At 50.0% G+C, this 22,147-nt stretch overlaps 1 protein-coding gene across 2 annotated transcripts in view; it reads left to right on the forward strand.

Annotated features, from left to right (window-relative positions):
- Positions 1–11,362: 11,362 nt before the first annotated feature.
- MAB21L4 (mab-21 like 4) overlaps positions 11,363–22,147 on the forward strand; it is a 30,333-nt gene continuing 19,548 nt past the window's right edge. Inside the window, exon 1 of one of the 2 annotated variants that reach the window (XM_007502398.3) lies at positions 11,363–12,342. In XM_007502398.3, coding sequence (XP_007502460.2) covers positions 11,841–12,342 — 502 coding nt within the window. In that variant the 5' untranslated portion in view covers positions 11,363–11,840. The remainder of the gene's footprint in view (positions 12,343–22,147) is intronic. The other variant, XM_001373757.3, reaches the window with a different exon arrangement.

The following is a 22,147-nucleotide window of genomic DNA, read 5'->3' on the forward strand; positions in this document are numbered from 1 at the left end:
GAAATATCTTTGATGGCTGAGTCAAACTTTATGATTCAGTACCAAGGCAGATGTCTATCTGTTCTGTTTGAGGCTGGTTCCTAAGGCTGGGTGACTCGTGGATGGAGGAAGGTGCCAAGAGATAAAGGGTAGGAAACAACTACTCTCGGCCAGCCCCACCTACCTTCTTTTAGATCTGAATCCTGGCAGTTAGTCAGGAGCTGCTCTGGTCACATCCCTTCTTCTCTGGACTTGGTTACTCACAAGCTCAGCCTCCAAGATGCTTCATTTATTTTTAAACCCTTACCTTCTATCTTTGAATCAATATTGTACATTGGTTCCAGGGCAGACGATCATTAAGGGATAAGCAATGGGTGTTAAGTGACTTGCCCAGGGTCACCCAGCTAGGAAGTGTCTGAGGCCAGATTTGAACCTGGGACCTCCCATCTCTGGGCCTGGCTCTTGATCCACAGAACCACTGAGCTGCCCCTAGACTCTTCAGATTGGTCCTGAAATCCTAGGAAGAATCAGAGAATGGCAGAGAGACATCAGCCAATGTAAATCTTATTTTCATAAGCTTGATTCTTTTATCTTTTCTGAGAATCAAATTTGACAGCCATTTATTCCAGGTCAATTATAAGTAAACTCCAAGTAATCAGCTCTCTCTAAGGAACCCACTACATATGCTACCTTGGGCAGTCCATTCCCTGCCCCACTGTAAGCCTGAGCCTTTTCTGTAAATGAGTGTAGGAATAGATGCATGATTTGAATAGATGGCCTTCTAGCTTAAGTCAATCAACAAATGCTTATTAAGCACCTACTCTGTACCAGGTGGCAGAGTGGATAGAACTGGCCGTAGAATCACCAAGATCTAAGTTCAAATCCAGCCTTAGACATTCACTAGCTGTGGGACTCTGGTCAAGTGACAACTCCAATTTGCCTCAATTTCTCATCTGTAAAATGGAGACATGCCGGAGAAGGGAATGGCAAATCCACTCTAATATCATTGTCAAGAAAACCCAGTGACAGGGGTTCATGGGATCATGTAGAATTGGATCCAGCTGAACAACCAAACAACGATGACAACAAATGTGCCAGGCACTGTGCTAGGCACTGAGGACACAGATACAAGGAATGAAACAATACTCACTCACAAGGGGATGCTGTACCGCTGGGGGACCTGCCCACCCACACAAGTACATGCAGTATAAGCAGCATTCATGGAAAACGGACAGACCCCAACAGTTCAGTCCAAGTGGGTTGGGGCATCAGAAGGGCTTCCTGCAGGAAATGGTGCTCTGAAAGCCACAGCTGAAAGGAACAGGGGGATTGGGTGAGTCAGACGTAAGGAGGCACTGCATGCCAGGCACGGGGAGCATCCAGGGCAATAGCATGGAGGTGGGAGTTGGAGGGCCAGGTGGGAGGACAGAGTGGATAGCAGTTGGGCTGGATGGAAGAGTTGGAGATGGGAAGGAATGTCCAACAAAGCTTGAAGGGTGGGTTGGAACCAGGTTGTAAAGGGATCTCAGAGATAAGAGGTCATGTAACCTGGATTCTTTTTGTCATTCAATTTTATTTCTTTTAATTACACATAGAAACAATTGTTGGCAATTTTGTGTTTTGTGACATTTTGTGATTCAGATTCTTTCCTTGCCTGCCTTCCCCACTACCTACAGCAGTGAAGGGTCCGATCTGGGTTCTACCAGTGCTTTCATGAAATGTGTTCCCGTATTCCCCACATATCACACCTACAATAAAAAACAAAACCAAACCATGAAGGAATTCAAAGAAGCATGGCCTGCTTTGATCTGCTTTCAGACTCCCACAATTCCTTCTTTGGCTGTGGAGAGCAGCCCCTTGGGATCATCTTGGACCTTTGTTTTGGTGATAATAATTTAGTCCTTGCTCGCGGATCATCATATATTTTTGATACTGTATACAGTGTTCTCTTGGCTCTCTTCTTTTGGTTCTTTGTGCTTCGCTTTGCATCACTTCATACAAGTCTTTCCAGGTTTTTCTGAACTTGTCCTTGTGACTCAATAGTTTGCCATCACAACCACGTACAATCACTTATTCAGACACTCCCCAATTGCTTCCAATTTTGAGCCACTTCAAGAAAAGCTGAGGCAATAGGTTGCAGGCAACTGGAGCTGAGTGAGCAGTGAGGGATGAGGCCAGATCTTCACTGATTGAAAGTTGATTTGGCAGCAGCAGCAGCAGCAGCGTTAGGATGGATTGCAGTGGGGGAGGCTGGAGGTAGAGAGATAATCCAGGAGAGGCGATGAGGGCTGGAACAAATATGGCGGCAGGTCTTTGAGGTGTTATGGACAAGATTTGGAGTGGATCTGATGCATGGGGGGAAGGCGATGAGGTGAGAAACCTCAGAGATGGGGAAGATTGGAGGGAGGGAGGGAGGGAGGGAATCATTGAGCATGCAACCTGATGGAGAAGAGACGAGGGAGGGGGTTAAGTGCATGCCAGGAATGGCGGGCCCTTGTGAGGGGCTGTCAGAGTTTGGGAGAAAGAAAAACCAGTGGGATATGATGGTAAGGGGGTGGGGATGAAGAAGGAGAGCAGATCAAATGGCCCCTATTTGGTTTTAGGAAATCGAGAGGCAAGATCCTCTGCTGAGGGAGAGGAGAATTTGGGGGCCTGAGTAAGGGGAGAGAAGGCTTGGGGAAGAGGAGCTTCTGGGGGCAGCGACATAAGGATCAAAAGACACTCTTGCTGCAAGAAGGACCCAGCAGGGCAGCCTATGGGGAGTCAGTGCCTTAGGAGAAGGAATTTCTGCACTAGGACCCCCCCCCCCCACTAATAAAACCATCATTTCAGTGTTTTTTTCTTTTTACGGTACCGTGTACAGATTTGGGAAATGAGAATTTAAGGAACTGCCTGCCTGCCAGGAGCTTATACTCAATATGGAAGAGGAGAGCTGGCAGCAGACACAGTATATCAACCATACGTATGCACACATGCTATACATGGACCTGCCTATCTGTCATCTATCTCTTTATCATCTGCTTCTCTCTGTGTGTTTCTCTGTCTCATGAAGTGGTTAGAGCTCTGAGACGGGAGGCAGGAAGACCTGAGTTCAAATCCGGCTTCGAATACTCCCTTGCTGAGGGACCCTGGGCAAGTCACTTAACTTTGTTTGCCTCAGTTTCCTCACCTGTCAAGTGAGCTTGAGAAGGCAATAGAAAACCAGCCCAGCATCTTTGCCCAGAAGGTCCCAAATGGGATCAAGAGTCAAATGTGACTGAAAAACACTGACTGACATCTATCTAATCATCTGCTGTATACACCCAGGTGAATAACGTGAGGTAGGGAGTGAAGATAACCAAGGAGGGAGTCAGACCACGGCCTCCCAGGAAAGAATATGGGGGAAGGCAGAGAAGGTGTCCTAGGGCAGGTGGCCTATGAATGGTAGGATTGGGAAAAGGCAGAGATGAGTGGAGAGAGTGTTTCAGGCGTGGGGGTCAGCCATTGGGATTGCCACGTGGCCAGAGGGGGCAAGGCAAGTTCAGTGAATAGACAGTGACCTGTCCAGTGTAGGTGCCCTGTGGCGGGGTGGAAGGGGCTAGGAAAGAGGGCTGGCAGGGACAGAGGAGCTTTGCATGCCTGGTATGTTGGGATCCTTGGTTAGTTGAGGCAAAGGCTTGCCCGTTGGGCATGGAAGGAGGGATCTAGCTGAGCCCGGCTGGCTGCAGTGGGGAGGCTGAGCATCCTTTCAGTTTAGGTCTCCCATGCAGCCATCCGTCCATGCGTGCCTTTCCAGCCATGCCCTTCCCTGTAGGCGTCCGATCAAATGCAGCAGAGGTTGGATCCCACCTAGTCTTCACACCTGCCTCCCAGGAACAATCCAGATCATTTGGGTTCAGAGCCGGGGGCTGCCCTTGTTGCATCAGGAACATTGATTTCACCTGAATCACTGGGGCCGTGGCAGAGGAGATGGAAGCCAGGTGGTTTCAGTTTGATGCCCGGCCTGCGAGGCAAAGGTGTGTCTGCTTCCTGCACTGGGGCTCCTGACTGGGGGCTCTCAGGGGGAAGGAATGCAGGTGGGGCCTGGGCTGGGGCATGCACTGGAGCTGTGGCTGACCAAAGCAAGGCAGGTCCTCCCCAGAAGCATCTCGGCTACAATGAATGATATCACAACGAATAATGAGAATAATAGCAATGTGTCTTGTGTCTTGCAGAGCAATCTTACCTATAAACGGTCTCCTTTGAGCTTCACAACAGTCCTGAGACTCTTGGGCATGGGGAGCCAGTGTATGATTTGGTGGGAGCTCCCAGGAGAGGAAACCCTCTTCCCGGCCGGTAAGAACCGCCTCTACCTCCACATGGAATCCATTTCCACAGCCCCATGCTGTTTTTTTTGTTTTGTTTTTTTGTTTTTTTGGAGTACAGGCAGTGGCAGGTCCAATAAGCCATTAGCACTGAGCTGAGGCAGCTGGGCAAGCTGGTATCCAAGAATCTGCCTGTCGAAGGCTGACCCCAAGAACTTTTTGGCCCCTGAAATTTTGAGAAGGACTCTTTCATGGGGGAGCAGTTGGGAGCTGTGCAGTTGAGGGCCCCCATTCTAATGAAGCTACAGATGGCTGAAGAAGCCTCATAGGACCATAGATTGAACACTGGACTTAGGAAGACTTGGGTTCAGATCCAGACTAGGAGCCTTACTTGTATTTGGTTCCGTTTGTCTGAAGCTCAGTTATGTTTATCTGTAAAATGAAACATTGGAACTCAAGGACCTCTGAGGTTTCTTCTCCCTCTAGACTTCTGATCCCATGAGATCCATCTGTGGGAGTTATTACTGTCCTGATATGTTTCAGGTGTCTGGTCAGGGGTAACCATTCATTAGGAGCATCTCTACTGTCCAGATTATATTTGGTGCATGAGAGGTAGCAAAAGGATGAGCAGATGAGGTCCAAGGCACCCCCGAGGTATAAAAGGGCATAAGGAGTAAAGAGGGGAACAAGGGAGAGACTGGAGCCAGAGAAGCTGGGTTCAGATCTCAGGCTTGGGGCAGATCCCTCTCTGGGCTTCCACTTCCTCATCTGTATCAGGAGGGGGTCCTTGGATGTGGGGGGGTCATTAAAGTCCCTTCTGTCTTGCCTCCACCCTCTCTGGTGAGTCTCTTCTCCCCTCTGGGGGAACTGGTGGGACTCCTGTGGCGGAAAGGAGATCAGTCCCGCCTCATCCCCACAGAGCGGCTGATTCCCAGGAGGTCCGGGGTCACAGGAAGGGGATTCCACAGACCCCAAAGGGTCGGCAGCCCTTTCTCCTGGGGTCTCCTTTCTGCTGTGGTCCCCTAACCCTGCTGGGCTCCCGAGAGATGACAATTGGGAAGCTTTGGGAGGACTTTGGAGTTTCAGGAAGCCAGTGAAGCTGGCTCGGCAGGGAGAGCTTGTTCCACGTATGACCCGACCTCTGGGGCCCAGGGCAGAGGTCACTGTGGCCCCCAAGCATGGGGAAGCCTTCCGAAAGGATGTCCAAGGAGGCAGAGGCCATCAGGGTGGGGCAGGCCAAGGAGGGCGGTGGCAGCAGCAGCAGGAGACAGACTCACGGGGTGAGCGAACACCCTGATGGACAGGGGAAATGTGGGCCTGGGGGATGGGTCCGGGGAGTGGGCAGGAAGAGCAGGACCACAACGAGCTCGATGGCCAAGTGGAGAGGGTGGCCTTTGTTCTTGCACGCTTCAGAGAACCATGAAGGAGTTCTGAGCTCCAGAGTGTCCTAGAGGGCAGCTCTAGCTAAGAGCTGTAGAAGTCCTCAATGTCCTGGGATAGTGGAGGAAGAGGAGACCCAAGCGGGAACTAGCAGAGCCGAGACTCGAACCCGGGCTCTCTGACTCTACATGGCGGGCCCTAAGCCTAAGGAAGATGACACTGCCAAGGCAAGAAGGAGTTAAAGAGGGAGAGGAAATGAAGGCGGGAAGCTATTATGCAATAAGGAACCAGGGGCTGAAGAGAGGGTGGCTGGGACAATCGATGAGTAAACACTAGGGAGAGGCTCCTCAGAGCTCAGGTCAGCAGGACTTGGGAACAAGGGAGAGGGAAGAAAGGGATTGTGGGTATTGTGGGGCTGTGGGGAGAGCACAGGGTGACCATTCAAGGTTCAGCTCTCCAGTCTATCTCTTACTAGCTGCGCGAGTTTGGATGAATTAAGCATTCCTACCTCAGTTTCTTCATCTGTAAAATAAGGGGGACCCCTTAGGTCTCGGCTTGCTCTAAGTCTATTATTGAAGGCTGTCTCCAATAACAGGTACAAGCACGGTTCTGAAGGGATAAACGTGGGGGTTAACAGGCAGGCGAGTACAGTCAGAGATGGGGCAGGTGGGGGGCGGAGGAGGAAGAAATCACCCCACCATTGTTTCTGATGAAAATTTGACCTGGAATACCCAGAAGGGGTCGGCCCAATGCCTCAGTCCCAGGATGAGCGGCTTCCTTCCCCAAAGGCAAGCCGTCAAGGATGTGAACTAGCAGTTATGAAAAAGAAGAAATACACGAAGACTTTGGTGGCTCTCCTCCACCTCTGATGCTGCCTAGCTGGGAGACCCTGGGCAAGTCATTGACCTCTCTTCTTCCGAAGCCTTTCCAGGCTCTTCCTTTTGATTCCTTTGCCTTGTTGGTGATATCCCATTTATCGTCTTATTGGTACAAAGTTGTTTGCCTGTCCAGAGGGTGAGTTCCTGAAGGGTGGGCCCTGCCTTGTACCTTTCTTTATCTCCCCAGAACTTAGTCCAATGGTTGGAGCACAGTAGGCGCCAAATAAATGCTTACCAATGGACCTACTTTATGTCTCTGGATCTTTGAAGTGAGAGGAAAGACTGGATGGTATCCGATGTCCTTCCTTCCAGCTTAAGAGCCCGTGAAAAGCCAGTTAGGCCATTCTCTGCAATTCCAACAGCTGATGTGTTGAGGGGCTTAACTCTGGGGAGCTCCCGCCTTTGGAGCCCCCCCCCCCCCCCCTGGACAAGTCACTCATCATCGCAGCCTGGAAGTAAGTCTTGGCCAAGGTCCTGCCGAGTGTCTGAGGGGAGGCGGAGCCAGCGGCCCCAGTGCCCGGTAGCAGGCGGGGCGGCTGCCCCGGGAGGCTCGGGCCACTCAGAGTGACCTCTGGGACAGGAAGAATGGCATTAGAACTAGGCTAGGGCCGCCGGGGCTCTGCCAGGAGAAAGAACCCCGAGAAAGGAGACGCCAGTAACAACGGCCAGCCCACGGCCTCTCCTCAGGCCCCTCCCCTTCTCTTCTTTGTAGCAATCGCAGCCAGAGGGCCAGCGGCCATGGCTGAGGACACAGCAGGAATCCCCCAGCGTTCTTGGTTCCTTGTTTATTACTAAGCAGGGGAAAGAGCAGCTCCGGGACTGGGCAGTCCTCGGGCAGGTCTACACCCGCTGGAGTCCGGCTCCGGCACAGCCCCTGCCCAGACTCACCGAAGGTGGGGCGAGGCGCCTCCCCTTCTGTCGGGGTGTCCAGGGAACTTGGATGGGAAAGAAACTCGCCTTGACTTTCCCTAATCTTTGGAGCGTTTGGCCACGCAGCCCATGTGTTGGGAAGGCAGGCGGGCAGGCAGGCAGGAGGGACACAGCTTTATTAGGCACCGGACACGCACCAGGCCCTGGGCTACGTGCTGTAAACCGTTCTCTAATTCGGGCCTCCCAGCTTCCGGGGGAGGTGGACACCGAGGACCCGAGGCAAGCAGGAGTGTAATGACTTGCCCAAGGCCACACCGTCCTCTTTCGATTCTCCCCCTACCAGCCTGGGGGTCTTTCGGGGTTCCGGGTCTGGAGGGAAGTTGAAAGGTCCCTCTGCAGGCGGCACCCCGGCTGGGTCTTTTTACAGCACCCTGAAGGTTTCCGGTGAAGATGCTGAGATGCCTTCCAGGCTCAGTTTCCATTTGTGCCGCTCCGGGCCCCTCTGGGCTTTGCTCAGCGAGCGCCCTGGAGGCGCGCTTTCCTGGGGCTTGGGAGGGGTTTGCCCACAATCCCCCGGGCCAGTCGAGATGCTGCCCATCCCTTCTTCCTGGGAGAATGTCTGCTTCCGGGAACTACTGGGTCCTTCCAAGCCTTAACTCTCCCCGACAAGCTGCCGGCGCTATCGTTAGCCCTTCATGGAAATTCAGTGAGGCAGTTTAGCCGCAGCCGCTGAACGGAAAGGGGGAACGTGGGCTGGCCTTTGCCTGCAGACGCCAAAGGGGAGGGGCCTCATTTTGCCTGAACCCCGAGATCGCTGTTGGCTGGATGTCCGGCAAACTCGGCCTGGGAAAGTCCTGCCTCCTGGGAAAGGCTGGAGAACCATTTCGATGTATCATTGCTGCGGTGGCTTCCAGCCGCTTCCAGCTTTGTGACCCCAGTTGGGGTTTTCTTGGCAAAGATACTGGAGTGGTTGGCCATTTCCTTCTCCAGCTCATTTTACAGATGAGGAAACTGAGGCAAAGAGGGTAAAGTGACTTGCCCACGGTCACGCAGCTAGGAAATGTCTGAAGCTGGATCGGAACTCGGGAAGGTGAGTGGATGGTGCTCTATTCACTGTGCCACCTCGCTGCTCTACGGAGGCTTCCAGGAATGGGTTGGGCTGGGTGGCTACCGAGGTCCTTCAGTTCTATTGGCCAGGCTGGCCGCGAGTCCAGAAGCAGATTAAAATGTGATTGGGAGCCCTCTAACAAAACAAATGAAAATGCAGTAAACCATGGATAAGGCTTCAAAACTAGGGCAATATAGATCTTTTTGGATGCGTTTGGTACCACTGGGCTGCATGGCCTGAGCCTCCAGCTGACCTGTTCCTGCCTGGATCGGGGCTCTGCTCCCCTCTGTGCCTTGCACCCAGGGGGTCCGCGTTTATTAAATATTTGCTGAGTGGAAAAGCATCAGAAATTGGGAATTGGGACCTTCGCAGTCACATCCTAGATCTGCCATTCATGGGAGCTCAGGCATGCCTCAGTTTCCTCCTGTGAAATGGGGAATCTGCATGAAAGGATCCCTATGGTCTCTTCCAGTTTTCACCATCTATGAATCCTCCAGAGGTTCTCTGGTCCAGCCCCCGCCTTCTGGCCAGGAGGGTGGCCTCTGAGGGAGTCTTCCAGGGTTCTAAGCCAAATGGAACAAAGAAAACAAGGGCTTTGGCTTCTGCCTCGGTTTCTGAATCATACATCCTGGGGAAGGGACTGCATGCAGGTGGGGACCATCCATCAGGCCCGGGAAAGCAGACAAGGTTTCCCATGAGGCAAGTGCCCAGCTCTGCCCTGGAGAGCTCCAAGAGGAACACCTGCAGGAGAGGAAATGAGCCCGGGGCTTCCTGGGCTTTGGAGGTCCTCACGCCCTCGGGCCTGGAGCCAAGCAGGACCAAGGATCACCCTCATGCCCAAGCGAAGACCTGCCCATCTCTGGCTCTGCTCGGGGTAGGGGAGGCCAGTGCAGGTGCAGAAGAGCCAGGAAGAGCTGAGCTTTTCCCCCATCCATTTTCCAGCAGGAAACCAGTGGAAATTCCTTCAGAGCTTGATATCCAGCTCCCATCCTGCTCCTGGAGAAGGCAAGGGCTCTTCCTGAACACACACAGAGATGAAGTCTAAGCTCCGTCTGTTAAGAAATGGAAGGGAATTTCTAGATGCGATCAGATCAATAATAAACAAGATAATTGAAGAAATTGTGAGAGGTAGAATTTGAATCCAAGACGTCCTAAAGTCAAGTCTCCATGTACACTCCAAGGAGAGATGTAATGAGGATAAAACAAAGGAAGCTGTTGCCTTGGGCACAGAAAAGCACTGATTTACTCTCTCTAGTATGCCACGATGTACAAATAAGAGGGTTAGGTGAGGGGGCAGCTAGGTAGAACAGTGGATAGAGTGCCAGACCTGGAGAACAGAGGTCCTGGGTTCAAATGTGACCTCAGACACTAACCTGGCTGATACTGGACAAGTCACTTAACCTCACCTGCCAAGCCCTTACTGTCCTTTTGCCTTGAAATGGATATTTAGTAAGGCAGAAGATGAGGGTTTAAAATTAAAAACAAAAACCAGAGGATTAGGTGGCTAAGTAGAGAGTATTTGCCTTGGAGTCAGGAAGAATCCAAGGTTCAAATCCAACTCGACCAATTACTAGCAAATCCTTTGGTCCTCACAGCAACACTGGAAAGTAGGGGCTATTATTACCCCACTTTAAGGATGAGGAAACTAAGGCAGACAAGGGTCAGGTGACTTGTGCAAGGTCACACTGCTAGTAAGTGTCTCAGACTGGATTTGAACTCAGCTCTGAGAGTGTAGCTCTCTCCACTGCTCCACCTAGTTCCCCTCTGTGTCTTAGTTTTCTCATCTAGAAAATGGGACTGATGAAATTCCTCTACCCATTTTGTGTGAAGGCTGGTCAGAAGAGTGAGGCCATGTCATTAAGATGCTTAGAATCCCCGTCCCCCAGAGTTCTGGACCAAGTTCAGTTTTTACCATGCTGAATATTATCGTTACTTTAGAGGCAAGACGAGGACGGTGTTTGCCCTACTGTGTGAGCCATACAGAGCATTGACAGAGTTCTCTAGAGGTGAATCCCTCAACAAGCATTGTTAAATATTAAGAGGCAGTGTGGTAGAATGGATAGAGCACTGGGTCTACAGTCAGGGAGACCTGGATTCCAATCCTACCTCAGACACTATAGCTGTGTGGCCCTGGACAAGTCACTTAACTGGGGAGAACTCTAATGTCTTTTCCAGCCCCAAATGGGGAATCCTGGGATCTCTGCTCTGGGCACTGAGACACCTGTCCTTAGGGGACTTCCGTAGTAGTGTAGACATCCTTTGTGTCCACTCCCGCCCTTGCTTCTCACAAAGCCAACACGAATGGGGTCAGAAACAGAGAGAGGATCTCGGGGAGAAGGTGAACTGCCCCCCCCCCCAGTGCTAATCACAACCCATCTGTGATCTGGTGGCTCCATTCTTGGGGCATCATCTAAAGCAAAGGAGGTGAAATGATTGGATGAGGGCCACATGGTTTGCCAGTCAGTGGGGATTTGAACTCGGGTCTTCCTTGAATTCTTGGAGCTCGTGACACTGACCTCCTTGCTATTCCTCACACCTGATGTGTCCTCTATCTCCCAACTCCAAGCATTTTTCCTGGCTGTGCCCCACTCCTAGAATTCTTTCCCTCCTCATTGCTGCCTCTTGGTTTCCTTCAAGGCTCGGCTAGAATCTCATCTTCTGCAAGAAGCCTTTCTCGGTCCCTCTTTGAGCATCTCTGAGGTTATCTCCACGTTCTATCTTGTTTGGGTATCACTGATGGCAGGATTACAAAGTCCCGGGGGGGGGGACCCACTGTTCTTGCCTCTCTCTCTGCCCCCATCGCTTAGCCTAGGAGCAGTCAGTCGCCTTAACTTCCCCAGACCCAGCACCCCACTCCAAAACGCCGCTGGTCCTTCTTAGGAGAGATCTGATGCCCATCCTCGGGGAGGGGGATGTGGGTGCCCACCTTTGTGCCCCGGATGTTCCTGAGGCTGGGCTTTCACTGTGTGGTGTGTAAGCAGTGGGACACCCAAGTCAGGCCGCCATGAGATAAGCCACGCCGATCCCTCCCCCCTTTTGGCCCGGCCCCCTGCCACCCATATCTCTAATTGTGAGGTGCCTGACGTAAGAGCTCCCTTCAAAGGTGCTGCCTTGGCCCCGGTTCAAGTATTTAATAGGGAAACTCTGCGGCTTGTTGTCTCCCTGGTATTTGTTGGCTGGCTGGTGGGGGCTCCGCCCCAGTGTACCTGCCGCTCACCCTGGTTCCCAGGAACTGTCCCGTCCCGCGCTCATTCGGGCTCTGCCCCAAGAGAGAGCACAGCGCGGATGCCCAGCTCCAGCTGGCTCCCAGCCCCTCCATAGACAACAATTGGGTTGGCAGCCATGGCAGTGAAAATCTCCCTGTGGCATCACTACCTGCAGGCTATCCAGTCCCGGGAGACGCCCAAGATCCAGGACTACCAGAGGGCTGAGAACGTCCTCCTGACCATTCTGGAGAGGGTCCAGGAGCTGGACCCCAGGTTCCGGGTGGATTACTCCAGGGACCTGGAAGCCTTCCAGTTTGCCCTGCGGACCTCTGAGGATGATCTGACTATAGAAGTGCCCCTGTGGGTGGACTCCGAAGCCCTGTTGGCTCAAGAGGCAACGGACGGTCAGCCCGAGGGAAGAAGGGTTCAGGAGAACCCTCTCAGCCCAGCTCCCTACATGCTAGGGATTCCTCGGGATGCAACTGGCTTGGAGAGATGGATGACTGAGGATGTCTTCAACCCATCTGAGAGCACTGAATGCCAAGGCTACATCCTGCCCAGCAAGGTCCTCGGGCATTTGAAGGAGCTTCTTGTAGCTGCCATTGTCCACTGCAAGCACCACTGTCTCATCATGCCAGGTAGCGTGAAGCGTGTGTGTGTGTGTGTGTGTGTGTGTGTGTGTGTGTGTGTGTGTGTGTGTGTCCAGAAGGGATGCCACTCCCACCCTCCTCTCCTCTCTTTTTGTGAGATCAGAGAGAAGTGGAGGAGCTCCCCAGGTCACACAGCTCCTAGCAGAGCCGTGATCGGCACCCACGTCCCGACTCCTCCTTTCGGGCTTCTTTCCGCTCGATGACCCTGCATCTTCTCAGACCCAGGGCCCTCGAGGCTCAGGTCAGGTAGATCTGCCAGGGAGCCCACACTGGAACTGGCAGCAGAATCTGGGGGGCCGGGAGGGGCAGCCGGTCCCAGGGAGGCGCATTGATGGAGAGCTGAGGGTGACTCCACCGAGACTTCAGGGCAGAAGGGTGAGGTGATGTCCCCATCTAATCTAATGCTGGAAGGGAGGCGGGTGACCTGGGGACTCTGACAGGGAGGGCAGCCTGGGAGCAGGGCTTGAGAAGGCTGGAGAGAGCGTTTTGGAGTTCCATTGGTGGACGCGAGGATGCTGGGACTTGGCTTCTTCCCGCCACGGGCCGTGAGGCTGAGCATTTTTCAGGTCCTCCTGGGAGCGGGCAGGGGGCGCCGGGACACAGAGACGAAGGGCGATAACATCATTTCAGCCCTTCTGAGTCCATTGAGTAGCCTTTAAAAAGCACCTCACAGACACGATCTCATGGGACGGAGCCCTCAGGAAGGATTGGCTGGGTGCGAGAGCGTGCAGCATCCCTCCAAGCGAGCAGGGGAGCAGGGAGGCTGGCCTCTGTCGGTGAACAACTTCACAGGCCTTCCCAGGGTCCGAGGACTCTAATCCGGGTTCAGTGTGTTTGTTCTTGACTACAGAACAAAGTGCCCCAGAAACACTGATCAAAAGAGGTCGGGAAGGAGAGATCCTCACTCAAGCCCAGACAGGCATTGTAAAGGGTTGTTTTTTGTCTTTTGTTTTTGTCAGTCATTTCTTCCTAATACCTTCCTCTCCTCTTGCCCAATCCCAAGGAGCCCTCCATGAGAACACTGAAGCAAAGCTGACCCCCTGTCCCGCCCCAGTCTGCAGCCTCCACCCCCTTCTGAAATAGTTCATGAAACCAGCCAGAACAGTGGAGGCTGAAAGAGGATTCCATGAGAAGGATTTCCTAATAGGGGACAGACTGAGTCAGGAAGACTGGTGTTCAGATCTAGCCTTAGACACTTGACTCCCGGAGTGACCCTGGGCAAGTCATTTTCCCTCTGTTTGCCTCAGTTTCTTCAGATGTAAAATGAGTATATTCCTGTCACCTCTGCCTCAGTTTCTTTAACTGTAAAATGAGGATAATAATAGCACCCACCTCATAGGGCTGTGGTGAGGACTGAATGAGATGATAATATTTGTCAAGTGCTTAGCACAGTGCCTGGCACATAGTAGGTGCTACCCAAACACTTGTTCCCTTCCAGGAACTTGTTGAGTGGCTTCGATGACTATTTTGACGCATGGTTTCCTTGTTTCGCGTGTATTTTATTTTGTGCATTTACAAACACGATTCTGAGAAGGAGTCCATTGCTTTCACCAGCTGCCACACAGAACCCTAAAAAATGACCAGAGGGACAGACTGGGAAGAGTGTCTGAGCCAGTTGGGGTTCGCTCCGAAGGGATCAGAAGTGGAGGCAGTGCAGGGCTGGATAGTAGCGGCATTGGAGTTCTCTTTCACGCACCACCAAGAGGAAAGGAGACTTCCAGTCCGATGGCAATGATGGAGGACTGGTCTTGGAGTTGCCAGAGGGCTTGTGGGTCTTTGCTGAGCAAATCCCCAAGAGCCCGATTGTCAGGGAGGACCCTGCGAGGGTCTAGTTCTCTCTTCTCTCCTCTTTATTCTTCTAAATCTAAAAGCAACCAAACCACAAACCTGTGCAGTCAGCCAACAGAGTCAATCGGGCTGATTTACGACTCTGTTTCCCCAAAGCTCACGTAGAAACCAGCCGGCTTTCTGTGAGTCATCGGGGTCCTGAACCGTTCTCGGCCGTAGATGGCCGGCTCACTCCACTGCCTCCAGGGAACGCCCCTGTGCTTGCTGGTCCCACTGGCTCCATGTGTTGCCAAGGACGAAGATGTGTTTTACCTTCCATCTGCTTAGCTCTCTGGGCTGTTGACAGAGCCTGAAAGAATAATAAGAGCTCCCATTTCTATTGCCCTCCAAGGTCTGCAGATGTTATCTCCCTGGAGCCTCATAACAGCCCCTGTGGGGCCAGTCAGCAATCACTGGCTAAGGGCTGCTTCCTGGGCTGGCACCGTGAGGAAGGTGCTCGGGACATGACCTCGATTTTACGGAAGAGGAACCCAACAGCTCGCTGACTCGGAGACCCCCAAGTGGCAGCCAAGTAGATGTTTGAACCCAGGACCTCGGACTCTGAATGGGGGTGAGATTCGGACTCACTCCTGCCCTAACTCTTTCCATCACCCCTCACCCCCACCATCACATTCTCTCCAAACCCTCCTCCGTGCCCTGGAAGCCCATCTTTGGCGCAGCCTTCCTTGCCACCCGTGGCCCATCAGACAAAGGGAGAAAACAAAAAGGGGGTGCAGGGAGGGTCTAGTCCAAGCCCACCCGCCCCAGGTGTTAGGAGGATGACTGCACTGCGTCAGGCACACAGGTGACATTCCAAGCATAGTTCTCTGAAGCCTTCCTTAAAAGGCAAGGCTGCCTCCTGCTCAGGGCTCTCCCTCCCCAGGGACCGGAACAACGAGTCCGACTCCTCTCCTCTGACGGGCCTTCGGTGAGAGGCAGGAGGTAGCCGGAGAAGCCTTGGAACCTGGCCAGCCTCCTGCCCTTTCCTGCTGCTGGGGACCAAAGCTGATGGGGAAGGAGGTGGCCCATGGTCCTTGGACCTTAGGCAGAGAGACAGTCCTGAGCTAGAAGGTGATGTTAGAGACCATCTGGTTCAACACTGTCATGGCATAGAGGAGAAAACAGACCCATGGAGGCAGGGGATGACTCCGTTGGCATATGGATTCCCAGCAACTGGCATGGCCCAGTGCATAGAACAGTGGAATAGGAGGAAGGAAGAAATGAGTTCAAATCCTACCTCAGACATGAGCTGGGAGACCTTAATCTCTATCAGTCTCAATTTCCTCAACTGTAAAATGGGGATAATAATAGCTAATAGTTTCCAGGGTGATTGCAAGGACCAAATAATATTTGGGAAACACTTTGCGAATCTCCAAGTGCTGTAGAAATGCTAGTTGCTCTTCTTCTTCTTAATGATTATGACGGAAGGTCCTAAATCCTTGTCAACTGCCTGATTGATGTGACTAATGTCACCCAGGGAGCTGAATGAATCTGTGATAAGATAAGGAGTCTGGCTTTGAGGTTTACAAAGCCAAAGACCTTATCTCACAAGAATCCTGGCAGGTGCTAACATTGTCCCCATTTTACAGGAAACTTACTAGCTCCAGGTCACATAGTACTTATTATCTCAGGCGAGCCTGGAATGGATTTTCATCTATTTTTATTTTTTTGAGATTTAAGAGTTCAAGCTTTGAACGTTCTGGCTCCAAGATCCATGCCTGTCCTGGATGCCGGGATAAGATAAAATCTGTATAGCAAATGGATTTCAGGGCGTCCAGGACGTCCTGGATATATGATCTAGGACCAGGCTCTTGACCTCTCTGGACTCCAGTTCTCTTAGCTTACCATAAAGAAGTTGGGTCAGGGTATTACTAAAGTTCTTTCCATGAGCTAATAATCTTTGATTTCACTGATGCTGATAGCAGCCCTCCCAGGACCTAACAGCCAGTCCTAATCTTGGAGAGACATGGAGGTTTGCCCCACCCCCATTGATTTATTGGAGATGAATTCTTTGACTACAACCACATTCAAAGACAACCATTTTGGGGGCAACTGGGTGGTTCCATGGATTGAGAGCCACACTTAGAGATGGGAAGTCCTAGGTTCAAATCTGACCTCATAGACTTCCTAGCTGTGTGACCCTGGACAAGTCACTTAACCCCCCTTGCCTAGCCCTTACCGCTCTTCTGCCTTGGAATCAATACACAGTATTGATTCTAAAACCAAAGGTCAGAGTTAAAAAAAAAAAAAGACAAACCATTAAGTGCTGTGGCTGGGCATGAAGAAGGCTGGAAAGTGCAGGACAAACTCAGAGAAGTGGATTCTCCACTCCATTTTTATGAAGCATCAGGGAAGAGTGGGAGATACAGGCGAATTCTAGAGGACCTTGAATGCCAGACAAAGTAGAATGTCAGCTTCTTGAGGGTGGGGGCTATTCCGTTTTCTGAAGTATTGTGGTGGAGTGGTTAGTGCTTTGGACTTGGAGTCAGGAAGACCTGGTTGTAGTTGGCCTCGGTCTCTGACTGTGTGACCATGGGAAGGTCATTGACTTCTCTGGGCCTCAGTTTCTTCATCTGTAAAGCGGTGATATCAAAGCTAGCACTTTCCTCCCAGAGTTCTCATGATGCTCACATGAGTCGATATGTATGAAGTGCTGTGCCAATCTTTCAGTACAATTGGAAGTTCCTGCTATTATTGCTTTTGTGTCTCTGGGACCGATCATGGTGCCTGGAACAGGACGGACATTTAATCAATATTTGCTCAGTCAAGGTGGTCGGGCAATGAGGAGCGATGAGGATTCTTAGACAGCACAGCCAGATGGAGGCTCTTGGGAAGTTAAACTGAGCCATGGGTAGCAAATGGCAGCTTGGCTCTCACGTGCGATAGGAATTTAAAGGGAGAACAAAATTGAGAGGTTCGCTTAGGATGGTGGCAGGGGAAATGGGAAGGAGGGGACAGCCCGGGGTTTATGGGGGCTGATGGAGAGGGAGGCCAAAGAGATGCCACTCTCTGGACAGAGGAAATTGAGTGCATTTGTAGCTGGAGAAGCAGGAGAGAGGAGATAAGTGGGAGAGCTGGCTATGGAAAGGAAGATTCTCTGAGACCAGGTGAAGGGGAAGAAATGGCTGAAGGTGGGGAAGTTTGGGAGTGTGGAGGAGGGTCGCTGATGGAGGCAGCCTCCAACTTCTTAGTAAAGAAGGAGCCAAAGTCATGTCCTGAGACTAAGGGGGGCTCAGGGACCAGAATGGAGCAGGCCAGATAGTGGCTGATGCGTTTACCTAGAGCTGGGTGCTAGCCCAATCCAAAGACAGGAGCTGCTGAAGACCAAAATGGGGAAAGAACTCATTCGTTCCATCAGCTTTGACTTGTTCTTTCATTTGTTTGTCATGGCCATTGTGGGGGTAGAGGAGTTACTTGATGACTGAGAAAGTTTGACGATGATAAGATCAGAGATTTAGAGCTAGAAAGGACCTTTGAGGTCCTGGGGTCCTACTCTCACCCTCATTTTACATTTGAGGAAACTGAGTCATGGAGCTGTTAAAGTGCCCTGTCCAGGGTCATACAGCTAGTAAGTGTCTGAGGCAGGATTTGAACCCAGGTTCTCTTTACTCCAAGTCTAGAGCCTTATTCCTATAACATGTCAGTGTTCTAAGGGAACGTGGGTAACTAAGATTAATACCTCTTTGAATAATGCTGAGATAGAATCATCCTGAAGTTTTTGGCGCTGCTCAGAAGTCTAATGTCAATATCTTGAGGACCCTTGACTTTCATTGGATTGGGAACCCCTCTGGGAAGGCAGGTCCAATTTATATCTTAGAAGGATCACAGAGCTAGAGACAGAAAGGACCTCTGAGTCCATAGACTTCAACCTTCTCATTTTATAGTTGAAGAAACTGAGGCCTCAGAGTGTTAATGACTGGCCCAAGATCTCCCAGGTGGTAGGCATCAGAGGTAAGACTGACTCCAGGGCCTGGACTTTTCCCATGGTACCACAAAGTAGTGGTCATAGATGGTCACCTCAGGGAGGTTCAGGGAATCACAGCATTGCAGAATTGGCAAAGTCAGTAGTCATCACATCTACATCATACTCACCCGAGAAGCCCACTGGTGTCATCCCTGATAAAAAGCCATCCAGCTCTCTGGCCTTTCCTTGAAGACTTTCTGTGAGAGGGAACTCACCACCTCTCAATGCAGCCCATTCCACTGAGAGATCAATGAATATTGTGGAGTTTCCTTGGCATAGCTTGTTTGCCTCAGTTTCCTCTTCTGTAAAATGAGCTGAAGAAGGAAATGACAAATCACTCCAAGATCTTTGCCAAGAAAATCCCAAATGAGGCCACAAGGAGTTAGAACAACTGAAACACCTGAATAATAACAAAACAACCAATGCTGATATTCTGGAGCTGGGAGTGTGTCTAACGAGTTGGAGGGGAGAAGAGCAGATCGCAAGGCCCAGGGCGCTAATCAGCAGGGCAAGTGTCAAGGCCAGGAATACGAAGGGAGGAACAGCAGGGCAGATGGCAAGGCTCAGTGATTCTCTGTCTCACCAGAAGGATGATGGTTGGTTGGCTTCTCCAAGTTATCCAAAAGCACCAGTAAAACCAACTTCCAGCCTCTTTTCTGTCTCTACTCTCCTCTCTGATGGCAAGGAAATGGATTTCCAAATGGTAGAAATGTCCCTCTTCCCTGCACTTACCTTTATTTGGAATTAGCCATCCAAAGCCCTACTCTGTGATAGGTGCTGGCAATCCAAAGAGAAAAGAAAAAAGGACCTGTGCCTTCAAGGATCACCCTGGATGGAATACACTAACCAGGCCATTTCATTCATTCAACCATCCCTTATTAAGTTCTGACTTGTGTACAAGCCATCCTATCGCCCTTCTCTGCATGTGCCCAGGCAAGCCCATATATGATAACTGGAAGAGGGAGAGAGAAGAATCAAAACGAATGGAATCTGGGGAGGCTTCTTGTAGAGGGTGGCACCTAAGCTGGGTTCCACAGAGAGGTAGAGATTTTAAGAGGCACAAGGAGGGAAGGAGAACCTTCTAGGCTCAAGGGAGAACCTGTGCCATGACCAACAAAGTCTCTCCTTGTTTTCTCAAGAATAACCAACCATTTATTTCCCTAGTCCTGTTGTTTTGCTATCTGGGACACACCCACTGCCTTCACCCTGCTCCACCTTCTCTCTCTATCAGAAATATCTCCAACTCTTTCCAAGGCAGAAGCAGACACATGGGAAATACCTGAAGTGCTTCCAGACACTGGGCAGATGGCTCAGCCCGAGGACAAGGGGTGAGTCCTCAGGACTGAAATGCAATAATTAAGGAGTTAACAGTGTGGAGCCAGAGAATTTCGTCTTGCCCTTTCCATTTCTCTATTGCATGGAATCTTATCATCAGAAGAGGCCTTAACCAGGGGTAGCTGGGTAGCTCAGTGGATTGAGAGCCAGGCCTAGAGATGGGAGGTCCTTGGTTCAAATCTGGCTTCAGACACTTCCCAGCTGTGTGATCCTGGGCAAGTCACTTTACTCCCATTGCCTAGCCCTTATCATTCTTCTGCCTTGAAACCAATACATAGTATTGATTCCAAAGTGGAAGGTAAGGGTTAAAAAAAAAAAGGAAGAGGCCTTAATAGGCATCTAACTTAAAATCCCTTTACTTAGGCATTTGGAGACTACTTTCCATGATGAGGAGCTCACTGCCTCACAAACAGTCCATTCTACTTCTAATTGTTAGAAGGTGTTTTTTTCCCTGGTATTGAACTAAAATCCACACCCTTGAAACATCTACCTATTGACTCTAGTTCCTACTTTCTGGAAGTGAAGAGAATTTGACTAAGCTCTATTTGATAAGAAAACCCTTCAGGTGGCCAAAAACTGGAAAACGAGGGGATGCCCATCAATTGGGGAATGGCTGAACAAACTGTGGTATATGTTGGTGATGGAATACTATTGTGCTAAAAGGAATAATAAAGTGGAGAAGTTCCATGGAGACTGGAACAACCTCCAGGAAGTGATGCAGAGTGAGAGGAGCAGAACCAGGAGAACATTGCACACAGAGACTGATACACTGTGGTATAATCGAACGTAATGGACGTCTCCATTAGGGGCGGTGTAATGTCCCTGAACAACTTGCAGGGATCCAGGAGAAAAAAAAAACACCATTCATAAGCAAAGGATAAACTCTGGGAGTGGAAACACCGAGAAAAAGCAACTGCCTGAATACAGAGGTTGAGGGGACATGACAGAGGAGAGACTCTAAATGAACACTCTAATGCAAATACTATCAACATAGCAATGGGTTCAAATCAAGAAAACATCTAATGCCCAGTGGACTTACGCATTGGCTATGGGGGGTTGGGGGGGAGGAAAAGAAAATGATCTATGTCTTTAATGAATAATGCTTGGAAATGATCAAATAAAATATATTTTAAAAAACTATAAATAAAAAAAAGAAATAAGAGAAGTTAAGGGTGATATAGAAACCTCAGACCTATATGCCATGAATATTTTATTTGAGAAGATAGGGGAAGGCACTGGAATTGAGCATCAAATGCATTACCAAAAATAAAATGAAGCTATTTTTAACAGGAAAAAAAAAAAGAAAACCCTTCAGATATTTGAGAGCAGAGCTAAGGTGTCCCTCCTAAGAGTGCTCTTTTTCAGGCTTCTCCAAACAGTTTTCATATAACAAGGCTTCGAGGCTTTCCCTGAGCTCTCCCTGTTTTCTTGGTCCTCATTCCCTGGAGCATAGTGTCCAGAAAAGGGCAGAGACCCCTAGATGGGAGCTGGCCATTTGAGAGCATAGTAGAGTACTCTGGACAGTGGAATTCTGCGCATCCTATTTAAGAGAGCTTTTTTGGGAAGTGGTGACTCATAGAATCTTCGAGGAAGATTACCTGGTACATAGTAGGTGCTTAATAAATATTTATTTATTTATGGCTTGACAGGAGCAAAAAATCTCTCCATGCCATATCAACAAGGGGCCATCCAGTCTCTACTCACTATTTTGAAAAGGAAGAATCCATCAAGGAACAAGTATTAAGTGCCAGCCGTATGTCAAGGACTGTGTTAATTCCCAGAAAGAAGATATTTCCCCCAACTAAATGGGAGTTCTTTGAGGACAGGGACTAGTTCACTTTTTCTTTGCCTGGTGTATAGCAAGTACTAAATGAAGGCTAATTGATCATAGTGAATCCTATTTAGCTGCAATCTTTTGTTCTAGATTTGATTTAAAAAATTTTTAACTGTTCATTGATGGTGTTGGTGTATAGTATTCTTTCTTTGCTTTGTGCTGCCTTGGCTTAGGCATTAGGACTGTATTGTTTAATTAAAAGAGTTTGGCAGAATTTTTTCTTTCTCAAATTTTTTTATGATAATTTGCATAGTGTAAATACTAATTGTTTTTTTAAAATTCAAGTTAATTCTCCTCTACATCCATCTGTAGGAAAGAAATAAGGGTAATGGTAGACTGATTGGGCAAAAAAAAAGACAAGAATGAAACAATCCCTGCCTTTAGGGAGTTTACATTGTCAGATGAAACAATGTAGATAAATACCAAGTGGATACAAGTTCTTTCATTTTTCAGAGGTGAAAGGAAAGGTGAACAATTTGAGGAATCGGGTGGGAGACAGTGCTTTCACTGCATTTCGAAAGAAGCAAGGGAATCTAAGGAGAAGAAAGGAGGGAGTGCATTCCAGGCTCACAGGATAGCTGATGCTAAGGAGCAGGGAGTTGGAATGTCATGTATGAGAAATAACACGTAGGTCCATTTAGCTGGAATAGAGGGTGAGTGAAGGACAATAAAATGGAATAAACTTGCAGGTAAGCCAGAGTCTTGGGTTGTGAAAGACTTTAAATACCCCAGAGGAACCAGGGCTTTGTATAGATCCTAGACCTATATAATAGAAAGCAACTAGGAAGACCTGTTCTTGACCAAGCCCAGTTGATTCTTTGTAATCACTGCTT

Source organism: Monodelphis domestica, chromosome 8 (genome assembly GCF_027887165.1).
Source record: "Monodelphis domestica isolate mMonDom1 chromosome 8, mMonDom1.pri, whole genome shotgun sequence".
In the NCBI taxonomy this organism is placed as follows: domain Eukaryota; kingdom Metazoa; phylum Chordata; class Mammalia; order Didelphimorphia; family Didelphidae; genus Monodelphis; species Monodelphis domestica.